The sequence below is a fragment of the Hippocampus guttulatus genome, chromosome 2 (genome assembly GCF_054856545.1).
Source record: "Hippocampus guttulatus isolate MCC_2025c chromosome 2, RoL_Hgut_1.0, whole genome shotgun sequence".
In the NCBI taxonomy this organism is placed as follows: Eukaryota; Metazoa; Chordata; class Actinopteri; order Syngnathiformes; family Syngnathidae; genus Hippocampus; species Hippocampus guttulatus.
Window position 1 is genome coordinate 23,000,544 of NC_141262.1, and position 19,710 is coordinate 23,020,253.

The following is a 19,710-nucleotide window of genomic DNA, read 5'->3' on the forward strand; positions in this document are numbered from 1 at the left end:
TTTTATACATTTTCTATACAAGTATTTGTAGTCTCACTGAAATTCAGACTGTGAGGACTTTTGCCACTTCTGGATATGATGGAGTCTACATTGTGTGCATTAGCCAATGCGCACGCACAACTCTCCACTGAACGTCTCTTCAAAGTGGATTTTTGTCGATTCTTGCGCAGACTTTTTAATCAGGTTACACTACAAAACTACTTCATTTGTGTCAAATACATTTCCGAGCAATAAAGAGAAATTGGATAGTTTCCCAAAAGCACAACAAATTGTTGATACACAGTGGTTGGAAATCTCCGATACAGTCGGATGCAAAGATAGCTCCAGATTGGTTTAGATCAAGACCTGACTTTCACTGGGTGCGGTGCTTCGCCATTGAGAGCCAATCTAATAATCCAGATCTGGATTAGTTCTACTGTCCCATCTGGTCTGCGGCCAGGAATAGAGATGGGATTAGCCCAGCCGGGTGAGGTCTGGAAGAGGGTCAGATAAGTGTTGTTCTCATTTACAGAGTCAAACGTGAAAGGCAAAAAAAAAAAAAAAAAAACAGTTAAATTACTTCCACGGGGTTTAATCAGTTCATTGTGCCATCACACACACACACACACACATACACACACACACAACCAATCAATCAATCAACTGCTAAAAACTCAAGACAAGGTCATAATGAGGGGCAGTCCGTTCCAGCATGGGACAGGACAGCCAGCAGGGACAACCGTCAGTGGGAAATCTTCATGTTTCTGAAGCTCGAGTTGTCCCTAAAACAGAACACAGAAATTCAATTTGGATGCTGATGCAAAACAGAAATAAATAAAGATTAATGATGAGCCAGGTCAATTTAGCGTATGGTAATGCTAACGTTAGCGCACGTTGATCGGTAGGAGTCATCTCAAGAATGGTCTTTTGGGTCCGAAAAATTCAGAAATCTGAAAATTCTCATCCCTGAGTCATTGCAGCATTCATACCTGAGGCTGTCATTGTGGGTCTTGTACTCCATGATGGTGCTGGCAGGAAGATTGAGAACCCGTCTTAAAGTGTCTCTGATTCTGGCCGTGGTGGTTTGATCGCTGGATGTCCTGTTCCAGATTGAAAGGAAGTCCTCCTGGCACACACAAACGGTTCATTTCGCTTGGACAGACGCTTCTGCCGGCTACAAATTAACCAGGGACCAGAGACCAGGTCCTGATCTGAAACAGCTTTTATTTCAGTCTACAGACATACATCGGTTTTCAACCATAAGCCGTTTCAGAAGGCCAGTCGAAAAACGATTTGTTCGAAAACCGAAACCACACTCTTTTAAAAAAATATCTTTATTGAACACGTCTGCTCACAATGGAACGCTACCCGAGGAAGCGTCACTTCCTCGAGTAAGGAAGGCGAGAGGAGTCAAGTGGCGCATTCAAGTGGCGCATTCAAGTGCGCTCAGTTTGGTCGAGAACCGATTTTCCGTCATAATGAGAGGCATAAAAAAAAAATAATAATAATATTTTTGGTCAAAAACCGATTTGGTCGAGAAAAGAGACGTTCGAAATCCGAGGTTTGACTGTACTTTCTTCCCTCTATTGTCAAAATAATATTTTCATCATGAACATGATGGCACTCTAGTCAATTATTTGATCCGATTATATCGAAACACCAATACCATGCAAATCTCTTGGAGCGCCATCAAACAAAAATGTCACAAAAAGTAGAGATGTTCCAATCACGCTTTTTATCACCCTACTCCGAATCCGAGTCTTTGGTTTTTAGTATCTGCCGATACCAAGTTCCGATCTGATACTTAGCCAATGCAATAGGAAAATGAGAGCGTGCATTAGACTTTTCAATACAGACACGTATATAGATTAATTTGCATATGACGTTAAACATTGATGGACCATTCCACCAAATCAGCATCAATTGCTTTTTTATAACACTCTCAAAATAAACCCAAAGATCTGTATGTTTTCCGGTCTTTTTTTTTTAAGCACTAAAATTGATTATGCATTGTGTTATTTTTTCCCCCTGTCATTTTTTTGTACAGAAACTCCTTGTGGGTTTTTCAGCATTAGAATTATGAAATACAGGAACTATGGCTTACATCAAATTGAATGTCAATCTAATAATTATCAATGCGGAAGATGTTTTAAAAAAAAAAAGTTTGTGTAATTGCCTCGGTATGCAAACTAATTACATCTGCATAGTTAGTTAGTGGCAGAACCCCAATCGTATTCTCATACCTGGAAGCGTATCGATACGACGGCACCGCAAATTTCCTCCCCCACCATGAACTGCTCCCCCACCATGGCGAGAATGATGTTCTCCCAGAATCGGCTCGCAAGACCTTTCCGAAGCCGGATGATCCACTTGCCCCCGCTGCGGTTACACTCGTCCTGAAAGGAGGACGACGACGCAATTGTGAGGTCAGTCCGTGCTTTATGACAAACAACAGCCTGCTGGCTAACAAGCAGAATCTTTGCCACCCGCAAATTATATTTGTGACATCAAATATTCATCCTTACCTCCCACATAGGTTTGATGCCCTCCTTAAACAGATGGAAGTCGCTGGGTCCACTCAGGTCTCCTGGACGCAACAGATGACTGTAGAACTTCCAGAACTGCTCCACCTGGACTCAGACACACAAAAAAGAATGGAAATCCAGAGAAGCAAAAATATTTGAGCGTGCTTGTGTGTGTGTGTGTGTGTGTGTGTGTGTGTGTGTGTGTGTGTGTGTGTGTGTGTGTGTGTGTATACACACCGACGCCACAGTGCCTATCCGTCGGATGTTTTGTTCATAATTCTGCGTGCTCGTAGGACGACTTCTTCGGCTGTACCAAAATGTGTAGTTGTACTGGAGAGGATGTTCTCCGGTGGCTGGACTCACCGTCTGCACACAAAGACACATGGCAGACGCATAGGCACAGACGGACAGCGCGCAGGCACAACGCTGTGGTGACGTCACCTTGCTGCGACTGTTGTTGTTGTTGTTGGCAACTTCGCCGTTGTCATGACGACATCTGGTTTCTTCCACCTCTACATTTGGACTGCAAATGCAAATGTGGAGCGACAGTGTTATTATTTGCCTCATGAGAGATGTCAGTATTTGAGAAACATGGAACATTGGCTCATCGATAGTTTCTTTTCTAATCCTTTCACAAGCAATACAAAAAAGGTTTGCATTAAATATTTCCTTTTGCAACGTGTGTCTTCATCAAATGTCAAGTGCTGTTGGAAAAAAGTGTGTGTGTGTGTGTGTGTGTGTATGTATATGTGTATGTGGTGGTGGGGGAATACTTCCAGATTTTATTTTGTTTGTATCATTTTGTATGATTTCGATGTTGTTCTCACACGGATATGGCAAAAATTATGAGACAATAACACAATGATTATAACGATCTTTGTCTCGTCTCTTTAGGGTGCAACTGCACAACTTTATTTGAGGAGTACAAGAGCAAAATGAGTGATTCGTGTTAAATCCTTCCATTATTAACAATTTTGATCAAACGGTTCAGCTAGCATCCTTAAAGATGAGTTATTTGCTTTCTTTAATGTGGTCTACTCATTAATGAGACGGACTTTAGGTTTGCAAACGTCGCAAAAAAAACATGGTAGCAAAGCGGGAAACAACGCGATGGTAAAAACAATGACAAATGTAATATAGCAATAATGTATTTTTTTAATTAAGCGTTGTGTCGGTCTGTGCTTGAATTTGTCAAACTCCCTGCTGAAACTCATCCACCTATGACTTTTCACTACGCTAACAGCGGCTAACTTTTTTGATATTTTTCTTTCGTCTATTGCTCAGATTCAGTTGTGTCTTACCACTCCAGCGTGTCCATTCCTTTTCTGACGGATTCCCTGCAACTTCCCGGAGTTTAATTACGTCCTTTTGTTGTCGCTTTTAAAACTTTATTTGTTGTCGTGACTCTGCTCCCGTCATAACTCGCTTCCTGTAGTGGTCAAGGAACGCGCATGCGCGATAACAAGAGTACACGCGAGATTTCGTCTCAACGACGACATACAAATTACTTCACAGTATCACTAAAAATCCGGTTATTAAAACATATGTGGCTTAATGAAACGTTTAGTTGAGACAGTAGTGGGGACAAAGTCATTCAAATGCGACAATAAAAGGAACAAAATCGTTGTTTTTAATCACGTGGTTATGTTCAGACAGGACACCCCAAATCACATGACATCATACATCATGATTGGTTGCACACAAACGAAGGTGATTGGAAGAGAGAAGATTTGTGAGGAAAGTACAGTACATAAAAAAACTCACTAAAACAAACTGTTCAACCATTTATGAAATCAGAAACTAATTGAATAGAAAAAAACCCACCATTGTGACACCGGACTGACTTTGGCTGCCAACAAGTACAACAATAGACTCGTAATTTTGTGACATTTTGATTATCACTTTTTTTTGGGTGAGGGGTATAAATAAATAAAACCTCATACACTTGTGAGGATCAACTCATATTTTTTCAGCAAACATTTTTACAGTCGTAATCCTTTGTGAATAAATTCTGGGTTTTCCAATACATGATATTAAAGTTAAAATGTAACGAAGGAAGGAAATCCTGCACAACTTCTCCTCACACTATTACACTTTTTATTCTAGACCAAAAAAAAAAAATCAGGACTTCATTCCTTTATGTCAAATTTACTTGATCATACATAGTCTGATCAGAGTTGACATAAATCCAAGGTAGGGAGAAGTAACTGGCTTGTGTATATTTTGTTGGCGCACCTTTCCTCATACGTAGATATGCACTTATTTTTAAAAATGATATGAAATATTGTCTTATTGCAAATTATTTTTGCGGACTCTCTAGCTACAGCTTGTGCACTAGGGTGGTGAGGAAACCCCAGTTTGAGAGCCGCTGAACTAAATGACAGAAGTGCCAGCCAAGGTTCCAGGATATGGTGAAAGTGAGTGCATAAATAAATAAATAGATAGATAAATATATAAATAAATGGCTTGATTGAGGTTAGGCAAGGTAGACTGAGATTCTGGTGGGCTGACGTCAAACTGCGAGGGCGCTGTGATTGTTCAGCAACTTTGGGTGCGAAGGGGTGCGAAACCGTGAGTGGTCAGAGTCATGACTGCGGTGCGTTGACGTTTGCAGCCTTGCGGGTTCCACGCCGCGCGGCTACTTGTTGTCGATTCGTAGCTTGAAGGACACGCGGCCGGCGAATTTGTCTCGCTCGCTGCCGGGAGCGAGCGTGTTGGAGGTGATTTTACACTCAACGTCGATGTCGGTGTTGAGAGAGGCGTTCAGGAACTTGACGGCCACCAGCGGCTGAGTGTAGTTCACCTGACACACACACACGCACACACACACACACGCACACAGGAAGCACAACACGTATATCGACTTATAACAGTGGAGGGCTTTGCATTTGCTACCTGGGCCACGATTTTGATCGACACCACTATCGTGTCGCAGTTAAACAAATCATCAATATTATTCAAAATACCAACATGACAGCATGCAAAAGTGCCCTGTACATCCTCTGCAGCAACTCTAAATCAATATTTATGTGCAATATTGAGACAAGAACATCATAAATATGTGCAAATATTTTAAATATTATAGATCACGTTCACCAGAGATGCAGAATATGAAATGTAGTCACGTGTGGATCGCTACTGACGCGTTTTGCGAGTCAAACTATGAAACAATCGAGAAGAAGTCAAAATGCTGACGATATGGCGGGACTGCCAGCTTTTAAATTTGAAACATAATTGGTTAGAAAAACACTTGCATTACTAATATACATGAAGTTACAAGGGCCAGAATTATTGATTCTGAAAACTCTGGGCAGATTAGATTGACGTGGCAACACAGAAGCTGAAATCTCATTGGTGGGGGGGAAAAAGTGGGAAAGCGTGAGAAGGGCCATAAAATGAAGAGAACAGGTTGTTGGCAATACAATGGAACAAATTTAGAGTGTGAATGCAAGTCCGCAGGGACAAGCAATCTAACTTCAATGTAAGAAGGTGGAATGACTTGTTGATTTGTGTCACCTGAGCTTTCTTGCCATAATAAGGGTAATACATGAGGTTGAAGCCTCCATTTGGTGGATAATAAACCAGAGGTCCCATCTTGTCGCTGTCTTCCCTCTGTGCGCGCACACACACACACACACACACACACACGAATGGCATTTGATTGGTCAAACAGGAAATAACCATTTCCAAGTCCTCCATTAAACATTTAAGGTGCTTCTGAGAGAGACGAGGCTAAAAGCTGCTTCCTCTTATCTACGTATGAGCAAGCGTTCCATTCAAGGACTGACTTCAATTTGAAGGCTACATAGAGAGTCCCAGTAAGCTCGGCAAGGTTCTACTGGTCTTACCAACTCATCTTCTCCCACTTTGTACAACTGAGGAAGAGAGGAGAAGTGGAGGGACACACACGTTGTGTACACAAAGAGACCGACAGATGTGCATACAGACAAATGTGTAGACAGGCAGGCCTACTTTGGCTGCACAGGTGACAAAAGGAGATTGTCCATCCTTTCCGGGAAGCATCCCGATCACCTGCAAGTAGAAAAACAGGACCTTGTTAGAATCTGTGTTTGTCTTAAAGGCAAATATTAGGGGAGATCTACTTCTGAATTGCTTGAACGCAAACACGGCGCTACCTTAACTTTTGAGTTTATTTCATTTCGTGAGGAATCTTATCGTGTTACTCATTTGACACCTGTCTCAAATCATCTATCCCCATCAAAATGAATTGAAAAATCCTGAATCCGTTTCAGCCCCAAACAAGCCACCCCGCTGTTGCTGTGTGGCTCATTTGCATGAGACAAAAAAATGGTCTTCAAAATAAAAATTACAAACAAAACTAATGAAATGAGTGGAAAAAACAACTTAGTTTAAATGATAGTAGAACAAGAAAATGTGATTGACTAACCCACCGTAGCTAGCCTTCAAACGAGCGCACAGTATTAATACAACCTGCAGTTGTTAAATGAGGATGAAGCAGACACAGCTTGCCTTGGAGCCCCCCCTGGTGGCTCGCTTGTGTATCGCCGTCATGAAAGGCAAAGACGACTGCCAAGATTCAACCTCATGTGGAGAATGCGTGTGTGGCGACAACCATTCACAAGGTTTCAACATACCCGGTTGAGTTTGATCAGCACGCAGGGCTGCCCTCGGCTGTAACCATAGGAACGATCGGGAAACCCCGAGCATTCCTCCAACATTGAGCGATTGAATTGACAGGAGCGCTTGGGATTATTCCTCACCTGTCGACAGACAAACAGATAGATGAGGTGAGACTGATACATAGAGCTGGGTGAGAGACAGGGTTTACCTCTCCACTGTCCTCCTGGATGAAGTACTGGTCGGGGAGGCAGTCGTCATTCATCTGGACCTGCTGGGTGTCGTTGTAGGCTACAGACAGAAATTTAGAAATAAGAGTGCAATTCGTAATTAAATCTCAGGTTCTAGTTTCACGCAAGTTCCAAGTTACTGACGCAAAAAAATCACCGATAAAATTCACGTTTAAAAAACGTGTTGGCACACAGTGCCGATTTCTGGCAGGTGCGTCACCAAAATAAAATTAGGAAATTGCTATTGGAGATTTAAAAATATCTTTTAAATGTAGCATCAATGCAAAAGGGGAAAATAGTCTCACTAAAACTCAGTTCAGTGGAACAATGCAAAATTCAGCACTGACACCCAGTGATGATGTCAGCCTTCTTTAAATTATTACATTGAAAATTTAAGATTTTTTTTAGCAGTTTCTACTTTTATTTCAAATTACATTCATTGTTTTTTTCTGAGACAAACTCTGTACGATAATCCGAAAGGAGAACAGATTATGTTGATAATTATTTTTATTTTATTTTATTTATAATGTAGCTAATTATTGATATTTTTTTCAAATTATTATATATTTTTTCCAAATAGTGCATCACCAACCTTTTTGAAAGTGAGATCTACTTCTTCGTGGACTAATTAATATAAAAGGGATACCAATTTTATACGCACACTTCTGAAAGAACACATTCGTTAAAATGACCTTGATTTAACTTAATGCTGAATGATATTTCACACTTGTACACGATTTCTCCCAATAATTATAAACAAATATTTCACATGGTAAGAAACAGATAAATATCAATATGCAACAATTGACGTCTATAAATCTCTGCATATGTTAACGTTTACAAATGATAACTTCACGAGTGGGCTATTATCAACTTTGGTGACCCCTGTACTTGAGATACCACTACAAATGGAGTTCCAAAGTTTAGTACATCAGCCTTTTTTTTCTCCCTTTTTATCCAAAATTGCTTTGCATTGGTTAGGGGTACTCAGCTGAAGAAAAAAAAAAATCACAGAAAAGGGTTGAGAAACACTTTTCTATTGCATAAAGCTTGACATTGGTGCTAGTATTGGAACTTTACAATCATCAAACTTAAAAACCCACTTGAGGTCAAACGCTGGACAGCCACAAACACTGTCATGAAAATGCAGATTTTCAACTGGAAAACACACAAGACTGGTCAAGTCATGCTCATCGCGTCCTCAAATTGGGCGACTTTGCTGTTTTGAGTCACAACCACCGGAATCATAAGGCAACAATCAATGGCGGGATGTCTTACGAATCAAAAAGGAGTCGAGATTCTGCACAAAGTCTTCCCAGCTTTTCGTCTCCGTCAGGGAGTAGGTGAGCTCCAGCTGATTGCCCTTCGGACGAATCATCATCCCTGAAAGACGCCGACAACAGATTCGACCAATCACGGGCCGGAATTTATCAACCGATTGCGATTGCCTCCCCTCAGCTACCTGGTGTGGCGAGGCGGTCCTGCCAGGTGGGTTTGTAGTCGTCCAGCGTCAGCAGCATGATGTACATGGTGAGCGTGAACATCCCGGCCAGGAACAGGTAGAAGACCAGGTAGAAAAGCAGGATCAGACCTAACGAGGGGGTGGGCCGAACTCATTATTTGGGTCCAGGGGGGCCGTCTCCCCTCCCCAGTCATCCTTCTAATGTCTATAATCCTCTTGTGTTGTTAAGCACCCCCTGCCGCCGATGACCCAGTTCAGAATGAATGGAGGGGGAGGGTGCCACGGGTGTTTGTTTTTTTCACTTATTGATACTTTTGAGCCAGCGGCAGACCAAAATCCTCTTATTGCTGAAATCCAACGTCGAATTAACAGCGGTGCTTTCCCGCCCGTGCATCTTCTCTGTTCTTTCATTCCAGGATGGCCAAAAGTAATCAGGAATTCCGTCGAAAGGGTCTTCAAGAGGAGCCCCGTGGGCGCCCACGTGGCTCCTGACTCGCAGGTCTCGTACAGACTTAAATTCATTAAAAGTGTTGCCGTGTGCTGAAGATTAACACGTTGGGACTAACAGGATTGCCGCAATCCTTGCACTGATCTCACACGTCAGAACTGGACCTGCTCCAGGCCCGACTAGTAAAAGGCTTTCGTTTTCACTTTCACCCACTGCAATGCTTTCATACACAGGTGTCAAACTTTGGTTCTCCAGGGCCGCTCTCCTATATGTTTGGGATGCTTCCCTCCTCCAACACGCCTGACTGAAATTCTCAGCCCAACAGCAAGCTCTGCAGAAACCTGAACACAATCCTGAGCATTTGAACCGGGTGTGTTGGAGGAGGGAAACATCTAAAACATGCGGGACAGCTGCCCTCGAGGACCAAAGTTTGACACCTGTGCTTTAACCCTAAAATTCCGCAAACCAAGACACACTTGTAGTATAGTTGGTAAAGCATGATGCAGAGACCTACAAAAACAATTTTAACCATATGAAACGATTTCAATATATACAGTACATGTTTAGGAAAACACATTTTTGAATAAACACACACACACACAATTGCAAGCATGAAATACTGTATATTAAAAAAAGGTACGACTTATCTGTTTTACATGTAGTACAATATGTGCCTTAAAGGGGCGGGGCCTGGTCAGATGGCATGCGAGTGTCTGAACGCAAGCTGAGGCCTACAGCAGCTCCTTTGTGAATGTGCTCACCGTGTTTAACTGTTCTGACGGCATCTCAGATAGCAATGGTGGATACACATAAAATTACAACCTATTCAATTCACGTTCTTTTCTATTAAATAGGTCATGGGTATTTATGTTGAAACGCGAAAACAATAAAATCAGTCGCATGGTGTTTCAGGGTACGCAACGCAGTTATGTGAGGGACACACTTCAAGAGCGCCGGTCCTCGGAAGTATGGAAAATGTTTCAACAGATTACAATCCACTCAACCGCGTCCCGGCAAATAATCCTGATTAAAGTACACACACACTCACACGCACACACTGCTTTCTGCGCTCCGCTACATGCGTTTGTTCATCTGTGTGTATGTGTGTGTGTGTGTCCTTCAGCTCCCATCAAGGCCAAATTGCCGCTGCATTGGTGCATGCTGGGATGTATGACATCATCACAGGGGGTTATGCAAAGAGTAGATGTCCTTATGTTTTTGTGTGTGTGTGTGTGTGTGTTTTGCAAAAAATAAATAACGTGAGATCCACCAGGGGGCAGCTTCCGCATCGGTGGGCATTAAAAAAACAAAACAAAACGACAACCAGCATCCAAAACCACATATTCAGATAACTGATTGAAAACCAAAAAATGACACAATTCCTCCAAGGTGTCATTGACTATCACACTTACGTGATTACATAAAATGTAATTTCAAGTCAAGCGTTACTTTTTTTTTTTTTTTTCGGCGCGTGCGCGCGACTCACCCCAGCTGGCCGCGGTTCGACCCAGCACCTCGTGCGTGCGCGGGTTCCAGAAGAACTCACGCCACTCGCCCGAACCCTTGCGGCCCCCCTGCTTGGCGGCGGACATGATGAAGAGGAGGAGGTAGAGGATGAAGGCCCGGCGAAAGGACAAGACGAGAGTCGAGCGATGATGAAGATGGCGATGGCGATGGCGGAGGTGAGAAGGATGCTCTGGGAGGAGGGAGACGGACGGAGAACGAGAGTGGAAGGGGACGGGATGGCGTCACTTGCGGCGCACCTCCCTGCGCGACGTCACATACGCCGCTCTCTGCGCGTGCGCCCAAACGACGTCACGCGCGTGATGATTGGGGGGGGGGGGGAGTGAGAACACCGAGTGACATTTAACATCCACAATATATATATTTTTTTAAATGGCATGACACGTTTTACACAACATTGTCATGTTATTGTTGTATGTTAAGCTACACGAGTTCTCTCAGCCCGCCTCAGATTTCGAGGTCGGTCCTCATTAAAAGCGGACAAATGGTCTCCTGCGAGCACTCCCAAGGTGCCCTGTTTCATATTTAATTCGGTCCACTTCATTGAGTGCGTCAAACGAAATGGCTTAGTTATGTGAATGGACAGCGAACCCACTTGCAAATTGTTTGGTAGAACCGAACTAAAATGGCCTGTAAAACGCACCTACCTGCGTATTCTTGAGCTCTCTGTAACATTCATTTTCAGACGCCGACCGCGTAGCTGCTCAACATAAAGTACAGTAAGTGCCCAAATTAAAATACAGTCGTCGATTGCGGTATGATTACCGCTCAAAGATCCAATTTCTTTTTACCATATTAACACTGTCTGGACTGAAGTCCCGATCAATTTCAGATATTTTCACAGAACAAAACATTTTCAAGCGACAACAAACTCACTGGAATGGTAGTATGTATTTCACAGAGTCAAAAACAAAATAAAATAGTTAATAATAGGAAAGTAGTAATTGGCATTTTGACAGGTTGCAAAGAGGCAACATAAACTCCAGTGTCCTTGCACTTCTGCAACATTAAAATCAAGTCATCTGTAAGCCATTTAGTCTCAAGGGACACGTTGTCAAATGAGTTTGAAATTACAATTAGGTGTGGGTAAACGTCTACATTTTTTGGAGCGGGCCTTTATTATTCCCAAATTTTTACTAGTCACACCAGGGCTTGGTTCCCAACACCGAGGAATAGTTAAGGTTCTCTGCACATCATCATCTGGGACTGACGGCAGAAGCCTTCCTGACCGTGTCACCAGGACAATAGTGGGTTAAGGGTATTTTAAGGGACTTTTGAAGTGGAACCCAACCTCAACAGAGTTCAGACTAGCCAGGTACCGTCAATAGCGGATAGGTCCAAAATGTGGATTGTCTGTTTCGGAATCTGCCTCCTGCAGGAGGTTTCTGGCCAGTGGTCTGCTGGTGTGAAAGTTCTGGCCCAGACATACATCTGTCCATGTGGTTCCAGACAAGCTCTGGTCCATGTGGGGCCCAGATGTTCTTCCGAGTTCATAAGGACTGATGGCAGGGTCCCTGTCCACCAACTGTCCTGGGTCAAGATGTGTCCCATCGGGTCTAGAAGGGGTATCACTGAGTGCGCAGGTGTCCCTGTTCAGACTCATCTGCTGCTCTTGGTTCTGCTGGTTCACATGGTCCAAGTCTTTCTTGTGGAACCGAACAAGGTCATGGCAACCCATTCTGGCCTGGTACTGCTGCTGCTGCTTGTTGACCTGAATGTGGTCTAGGTGATTCATTTGAGCTTGGCACTGAGGTTTATTTTGAATGTGGTCCTGGTCTTGTCTGTCCGCTTGGGCGTGGCATTTGTGTTTGGCATGATTAAGAGTTTGTTCCACCGGATTCGGTTGGGTAGGGCAGTGTAGCTTTTTCGGGCTTTGGATGAGGTCTTTGGGCTGTACGTTCATATGACTCTGTGGTTGTTTATTTTGGTTTTGGACAAGGTCTTGTTGAACGTGGTTCTCCAGAAGCTCCATCCGAGCACGGAACTGCTGCTTCTTTTTGCTCTGGATCTGGTTCTTGATGTCTTTCCAGTGTCGTCCCCTGAGGACAGGCTCCAGACATCTCTCACAGACCTCCTTACCCGGTACGGTCTGGACCAGCACATGGACTCCCAGCTGTCTCCAGACAGCCTCTTTCTCTGCAGACGACCACGGACGGCGGTGGACCTTCTTTGGCACGGAAGGGGCTGAAGAACAAATGGTGATGAGACAAAGACGAAAACAGACTCAGGAGAAGACTGAATGCACCCACTTGTCACGGGACTTTGCGGTGTCGACCCCTTTGTTAAGCTTGAGCTCTTCGACAGGACTGCGGACAGGCAAGATGGACATGTAGTACCCAGAGATGAATCAGTGTATCTTTTGTGCAATTCAAAACCAGTTGTCAGCGGTTAGGAGAAGCAACTATGTCGATTTTTCAAGTTAGCTGTGCTTGAGTATTTTGTTTTCTGATCACTTTTCACTTCAATTTGGAATCGGGATCAACACTTGATGTTCAGGGTTAGGACTTACTCAGGACTCTATGGTCAGAGTTCTCATCGCTAATTCCGTCATCCTGGGACTTTTTTTCACCTCTCGAATGGGCCAGTGATTTCTCTCTTGGTTTTTCCTCTTCTGCTGCTGACACATCAACAATTTAAAGGAAGACCTGGACTTGGTCAGTCACCACGGCATTTCAAGGTGCTACCTGACTTTGTGGTCGACAGCCTCAGGTGGTCCCAGTCCCTCCCCAGGAGGTGATAAAAGTCTTTGGCCCTGGCTGCGCTCTCCCGATCGCCATTTTGAATGCTCTCCTCTATGGCAATCTCACACACAGCCTTCAGCATGGTCTTCACCGACGGTGGGAGGCAGCTCCACTGATAACCGGATGACTTCCTGGCGGCGGCCAGTGCCAGGCTTAGGCATCCTGGGGCCAAGAGGTCCTGGAGGTTCTGAATGCCGGAGTCCAAAGACTTAGCAGCCAGGAGGAACTTGCCGAGCTTCCTCAGCTTCTGACTGATGTAGTCATACCTCATTTGGCTGCTGTCTTGGTTTCCTATCAGTTTGTTCCCATACTTACAGATCAACCAATCAGATTTCACCTAGAGGGGGGAAGGAAGGAGACTGCTTGTCACGCAGAGCACAATAGCGGGCTGATGGGTAAAAAGACATGAGCCGACCTGTTGTGACACGTGGTCCAGGTTCATGCGGTGTAGAATTTCGCTGCAGCTCTCAGAGGCCACGCTGGATATGGGCAGTAGGCGAGATGCTTCGGCCTGGACTCTGCAACGCTTACTGAGAGGTTCCGCCTGGGAAGGCCGGAACTGGTTAGACCTTGAGGTTTCATCTGAAGGATGGAGAGTTGCGTCTCCTGGCGAGTTTGCGCAGCCCTCGCTTGTTGGCTCAGAGGAGGAAGCCTTTGATGGATCAGCTGTGGGGTGACTTGAATCTTTGGATGGGTCGGAGGCCATTTTCCTACAAGAGATCTGGTGCTTCCAGAGGTCAGCATGCAGGAAGAAGCCGAGGCAGCGCGGGCACGGTAGGTAGTTCCTGGCATCCACTTCCTGAGAGGGTCGTCGCCAAGGGACAATCTCGCCGCTGCCCTGTCTTATCACCTGACAGATAGAACTATGAAAACACTCCAAGAAGTACACGCGCAAAATCGAGAGAGAACTGAACAATGACAAATTGCACTCTACAATTGACACACCTACACATGATACTGAACTCACTGCAACAAACAAATATGATCCCTTGAGTTCTTATTACAAAATGTTTTGAAGTGCCTAATGTGTAATTTTATTGAAATCAACATAAAAAGTTTGGGGAAGTTACATTTGGTTCACCTTCATTAAATTCATAATTAAAAAGGCTCAACCTGATGTTTAACACGAACGTTTGTTAAGTATTGTACTGTTGTTACAGGTTGGTGGAGGCGGAACCTGCAAACGATTTCTTTTTTTTCTAAGAAAAAATTGTTATCATCATTAACGCCGTGCTGTTGCTTCAACAAACCTCATTATGCTGGAAGTTTCCTCTGCAGCGCAGTTGCTCCAGCAGCAGGTGGCGCTTCTTGGAGCCTGTAGGCAGGACGCTCGCTGCCACAACTTCCTTTTCATCCGCGTGTTTTCTGAGCAGGTGGCGAGCAATCTTAACTTGCGGCCGGCGACAGAACATGCAGTAATGTTTCTTGTCCCACTGCCGCTTGCCGCCACTCAACGCCCTCTTCACCATGACACCCGCCTTCTCCACTTGGCTTCTTCTCTTGCCCCTCTGAAGTCGTCTCTTTTCTTTCCGGCTGCATGGCGTTTTCTGGCTTTGCATGCCCGCGGCAGCTGCAGCACGCGGGCGGGGACGAGGGCAATCTGGCTTTGGTAGTTCTTTACTTGGACAGAGGCTGCAATTAGATACGGCAACCTTGGGGTTGTTCTCAGCCGCCGCCATGGGGAAAAAAAGGCTCTTCTTCTACACAGAGGGAGCTCGTTCAAGTATACAGCGAGAAGTCCAAAATGAGATGAAGGCGGAACCTTGGGATGCCTTCTCTCTGATTGTTGTCATGTTTATTATTTTTTTGTGCAATTGTGTTTCCTTGCTCAACACTCCATCCAACAGCGCACCGCAAACTAAGAGAAATGATTTTAAGTAAAATAATAACCAAGCTTCATGTTGTTTCGTTGAGAAGACAATGACAGTATTATTTACTTTGGAACCGTAACAAACAACATCACTGAGAATGCGTTGGTACAGTTCAAGAACACAAGTATATGTCCTGAGTGCAAAGTGACATAAATTGGAAATGTGCTGTGACTAAGCAAGATATGATTTGATTTACTTGATCATTTTGCAATGGTAATTGAGGACTTGCACAGGACAGATGCACTAACCTCTATCTATGCCATCGTTCTGACACCGCTTAACATCTTAATTGATTATGTAACATTTCTGATAGCGAAGACCTTGGGAGCATCCTGAAAAACAAGAGGACATGTATGAAGTAGAAAAATGAATCATTTTTGCACAAGCAAAAACAAAAGCGGTGTAACATTTCTTGGTTTTAAAGACGTTGGGAGCACCCTATATTATAAGAGGAGTGCATGTATTACCTAGAAAAATTAGTAATTTTTGCACAAGCAAAAATGAAAGCCAAGGCGTCCGATAATGGAGGCACCTCGCCGACACGCCCCCTCGTTATAATTTGAAACGTTAGCACATTCAGATCTAACGGACACCTGTAAACGTAAAGTGGGTTTTTTTAACCTTAATTACTCGTCGTAAATTAACGAGCACAATATTGACAATGAGATTAATGTTGGTGAAAAACTCAAACACACGAACCAGTAAACAGCAGCCTCGTCCCACCCGTGCCTTCTTTCTTCTTCGGTGACTTCACGCGCGTGTGCGAGCTGAACCGAGCATTATCTCGGTCGCCACCCCCTGTTCGGGAAGTGAACTACGCCTGAAATTTCACTTTTGTTTACCAATTTTTTTTCCCAATCTATTATACATTGTACACGCACAACATACATTCCACAGGAAAAAATATAGACAAATGATGAGTAAACAAGAGAAACACAACAAGAAGATGAAAATTGCATTAGTCTAAAGTTACAATCGAACTTCGAACACGCCTATATTGAACCAATCACGCCAAACCCACATGAACTCAGTCCTGATTTGCGGGCTGCGTACCGCCCACGAACAACGTATATGCGCGTTGCAGAGCGAGACCAGGCGTGTTTACGAAGTTTGATCGTGCGAAAAGTTTCCGCGAGAATATCCGCCAGACATCCGACGACTCTGCACAACTCCCCCCCGGCGAAGCCATCCCCCATGCAGATCCGCTTTGCCCCGCTCAACGTCCCGCTAAGGCGAAGATTGCAAACCGCCGCCGTGCTGCAGTGGATCTTCTCCTTCCTGGGTGTAGGTAAAGGGAACTTGCCAATATTTATTCTCGCGAGATGTCGTCAACGTTGTCGCTGCATTGATTGAATATAAATGTGAGTGAATAAAGGAAATCTTAACATGCATTAACCGAACACAATTCTATAAAATAATACAAAATGTCTTTTTATAGTAATCACGTGACAAAATCAATTCCAATGAAGTTGGGACGTTGTGTTAAACATAAATAAAAACAAAATACGATGATTTGTAAATCATGTTCAATCGATATTTCATTGAATACATTACAAAGTCAAGATATCTAATGTATTTTACTACGTGTAACACGTACAGAATCTGTGAAATAGTGAAGCCCTGAAAGATGAGGGATTACTGTATTCTATTTTTATTTATGTTAAACACAACGTCCAAACTTTATTAGAATTGGGTTTGTATTTTGGATGAACAAGAAAATAACGATCAATAATAACACTGTCCTGATGTGTCTCTTCCTGTCAACCTACCCGTCCGTCCCTTAGCCCAATGCTGTCTGGCCACCTTCATCCTGTTGTCTTTCTCCACCTGGTGGATGGCGGCGCTGCTCTACGCCGGCTGGTTGTGGCTGGACTGGGACACACCCAACCGCGGAGGTCGCAGGTGCCAGTGGCTCCGGCACTGGGGAGTGTGGGAACATTTCCGTGACTACTTTCCCATAAAGGTGTTTCCACTTGCGCGACCACGTCACGAGTGTGTCTCGCGACATGGACTTGATGAGTCTCGTCTATCTTCAGCTGGTGAAAACGGTTGACCTGGACCCTGGCAAGAACTACATATTTGGATTCCATCCACATGGTGAGATGCTCGAGTGTTTGTCCACCTTGCTGTCTGTCCCGCCTGTCTCACTCGCCCCGTGTCATTTGCCAGGCGTGCTGGCCACCGGGGCGTTCTGTAACTTCTGCACCGAGTCCACAGGTTTCACCGGTCTCTTTCCTGGACTCAAATCTCATCTGCTGATGCTGCCCTTCTGGTTCCGAGTGCCGTTCTTCAGAGATTACATCATGTGTGGAGGTAAAAACCAGACATGTTAAGACCTGAAGACTTTTTGAGACTTGCACATTGCAGGAACACAACTTGTGGGGATAAAAGTCTTGTGGGGACATTTAGTGACATGAAGACACCTGTAGGGATATGAAGAAACTGGTGGGGGAGTGTAGGGACATGAATAGCCTTGTAAGGGGCTTTTAAGGAACAGTAAGAAACTAGTAGGGACACTGAAAGACGTGCAGAAACTCATAGAGGCTTGTAGGAAGTCACACGAGGATTACTTATAAGGACACGTAAGGACCTGAAGAGACTTTAGAAGACACAGAGAGAGACATTGAGACTTGTAGGGACAGGAAAAAACAAATTTTCTTTTTAACTTCGAACGACATGACTTGAAGGGACATATGAAGCTGTGACCAGAGGGGGCCCAAACGCTGCCCTCCTCATTGCCTGTCTGATGTGCTACAGATTTCCCCAGAGGTTTGAGACCCAGACAAGGAAAACAATGTGACACCTGTGTGTCTCTTAGGTCTGGTATCAAGCTCCAAGTCCAGCCTTTCCTATCTGCTGAGTCGTCCTCAAGGAGGAAACGTCGCCGTCATTGCAGTAGGCGCAGCTCCAGAGGCGCTGGATGCTCGCCCAGGAGCTTTGACGCTCCAGGTGTGAACGTGTCACTAAAAATGTTTCTGTTTCTTCGTTTGTGTCAATGAATGTTCTCATAGGAACATGGAGAGACTTGTCGGGACTTGTGGGAATATGTAAAGACTTGACGGGACATGAAGATGCTTTTTGGAATGTGCAGAGACATGACGTGTCGGCACATGAAGAGTCTTGTATAAATTTGTCGTGACATGTCTTGTAGGGGGAGATGAAGAGACTTGTGGGAACTTGTACGTGTGTAACTTTTAAGGAAATGAAGAGCTGCAGGGTCATAAGACTTTTAGGAACTCGGAGGGACATGACTTGTAGGAAAATGAAGAGTCGTGAAGAAACTCAAAGGGATATGACTTGTCGGGACGTGAAGACTTGTAGTGGTATGTGTTAGGAAGAGATCGAAGGCACATAACGTAAGGCTACATGATGGGATTAGGAACATAGAACTAAAATGTACGGGGGGATTTTCTATGTCAATAAAGTTTCTTCTTCTTACAGCTACGGAAAAGGAAGGGCTTCATCAAACTGGCTCTGAGACACGGGTGTGTGAGTTGGGAATGAGGGTCAGGAGGAGGTGGGCGGGGCTAGCACAAGCACATTGACCCGCTCGCTTTTTAAAATTTTCTCGTGTGTGTGTTTGTGCATGTGCGCAGAGCTCAACTGGTACCCGTCTTCTCGTTTGGAGAAAACGAGCTGTTTGATCAAATTCAGAACCCGACCGGCTCTCCTCTCAGGACATTGCAGGTGAGTTTGGTTGCCATAGTGACACTGGTTGTACGCATGAGGGTCCAACTTGCGTTTTTATCGGAAGGTCATGAACATGAAGAAACTTTGGAAATGAAAAGACTTGTCGGCACTTTTAGGACCATGAAGAGTCTTGGTGGGACTCGTGACTTATAAGGACATTAATTAAAAGACTTGTAGGGACATAAAGTCTGTTGTTCTGTGACAGGACCGGCTACAAAGCATTATGGGAATAGCACTGCCTCTGGTCAACGGCAGAGGAGTCTTTCAGTACAGCTTTGGGCTGATGCCGCACAGGAAAGCCATACTCACAGTTGGTACGATCCATCCATACATGTCAACAACGACCCCCGCTGCCCCCCAGTCTGCGTCTGTCTCTCCGCACCACTCAGCAGTGTATCTGTTTGCAGTGGGGAAGCCAATCCAGGTCGCAACCTGTCCGAGTCCAGAAAGCGAGGATATTGACGCTCTTCACAAAGTTTACCTGGAGCATCTGAGCGAGCTGTTTGAGCAGCACAAACACGAATATGGTCTGCAGGAGCACCATCACTTGACCTTCACCTGACCTTCTTGCACTGTTTTCTCTGTGTCCAATAAAATTGTTACACACAAATGCATGATTGACATAATATGAATCTACATTT

At 44.4% G+C, this 19,710-nt stretch overlaps 4 protein-coding genes across 7 annotated transcripts; 1 reads left to right on the forward strand and 3 right to left on the reverse strand.

Moving 5' to 3' along the window:
• Positions 1–555: 555 nt before the first annotated feature.
• Positions 556–3,966, reverse strand: LOC147209032 (eukaryotic translation initiation factor 4E type 2-like). The gene is made up of 7 exons (XM_086104331.1): positions 3,806–3,966; positions 2,946–3,027; positions 2,742–2,870; positions 2,505–2,609; positions 2,223–2,375; positions 969–1,105; positions 556–761 (listed from the first exon to the last, which is right to left on the reverse strand). The coding sequence occupies exons 1-7, from the start codon at positions 3,820–3,822 to the stop codon at positions 722–724; spliced, it is 663 nt and encodes a 220-aa protein (XP_085960457.1). The 5' UTR covers positions 3,823–3,966; the 3' UTR covers positions 556–721.
• A 145-nt stretch (positions 3,967–4,111) lies between these two features.
• atp1b2a (ATPase Na+/K+ transporting subunit beta 2a) lies at positions 4,112–11,027 on the reverse strand. 2 transcript variants are annotated; one of them, XM_086104308.1, is made up of 9 exons: positions 10,730–11,027; positions 8,796–8,924; positions 8,612–8,716; positions 7,315–7,394; positions 7,121–7,246; positions 6,477–6,536; positions 6,353–6,379; positions 6,021–6,116; positions 4,112–5,307 (listed from the first exon to the last, which is right to left on the reverse strand). In XM_086104308.1, exons 1-9 carry the CDS (start codon positions 10,833–10,835, stop codon positions 5,143–5,145), a joined length of 894 nt encoding a protein of 297 aa, XP_085960434.1. In that variant the 5' UTR covers positions 10,836–11,027; the 3' UTR covers positions 4,112–5,142. The 2 variants fall into 2 exon arrangements, with proteins under 2 accessions (XP_085960434.1, XP_085960443.1); XM_086104317.1 differs by lacking the exon at positions 6,353–6,379.
• A 612-nt stretch (positions 11,028–11,639) lies between these two features.
• On the reverse strand, positions 11,640–15,187 carry LOC147209034 (uncharacterized). Its single transcript, XM_086104267.1, has 6 exons — positions 14,759–15,187; positions 13,924–14,358; positions 13,452–13,845; positions 13,277–13,381; positions 13,017–13,073; positions 11,640–12,951 (listed from the first exon to the last, which is right to left on the reverse strand). The coding sequence occupies exons 1-6, from the start codon at positions 15,185–15,187 to the stop codon at positions 12,089–12,091; spliced, it is 2,283 nt and encodes a 760-aa protein (XP_085960393.1). The 3' UTR covers positions 11,640–12,088.
• On the forward strand, positions 14,155–19,679 carry mogat3a (monoacylglycerol O-acyltransferase 3a). 3 transcript variants are annotated; one of them, XM_086104294.1, is made up of 9 exons: positions 14,155–14,282; positions 17,164–17,342; positions 17,416–17,476; positions 17,549–17,692; positions 18,198–18,328; positions 18,821–18,864; positions 18,976–19,066; positions 19,275–19,383; positions 19,477–19,679. In XM_086104294.1, exons 2-9 carry the CDS (start codon positions 17,214–17,216, stop codon positions 19,629–19,631), a joined length of 864 nt encoding a protein of 287 aa, XP_085960420.1. In that variant the 5' UTR covers positions 14,155–14,282; positions 17,164–17,213; the 3' UTR covers positions 19,632–19,679. The 3 variants fall into 3 exon arrangements, with proteins under 3 accessions (XP_085960420.1, XP_085960403.1, XP_085960412.1); XM_086104277.1 differs by lacking the exon at positions 14,155–14,282 and adding an exon at positions 16,451–16,667; XM_086104286.1 differs by lacking the exon at positions 14,155–14,282 and adding an exon at positions 16,529–16,663.
• The last annotated feature ends 31 nt before the right edge of the window (positions 19,680–19,710 follow it).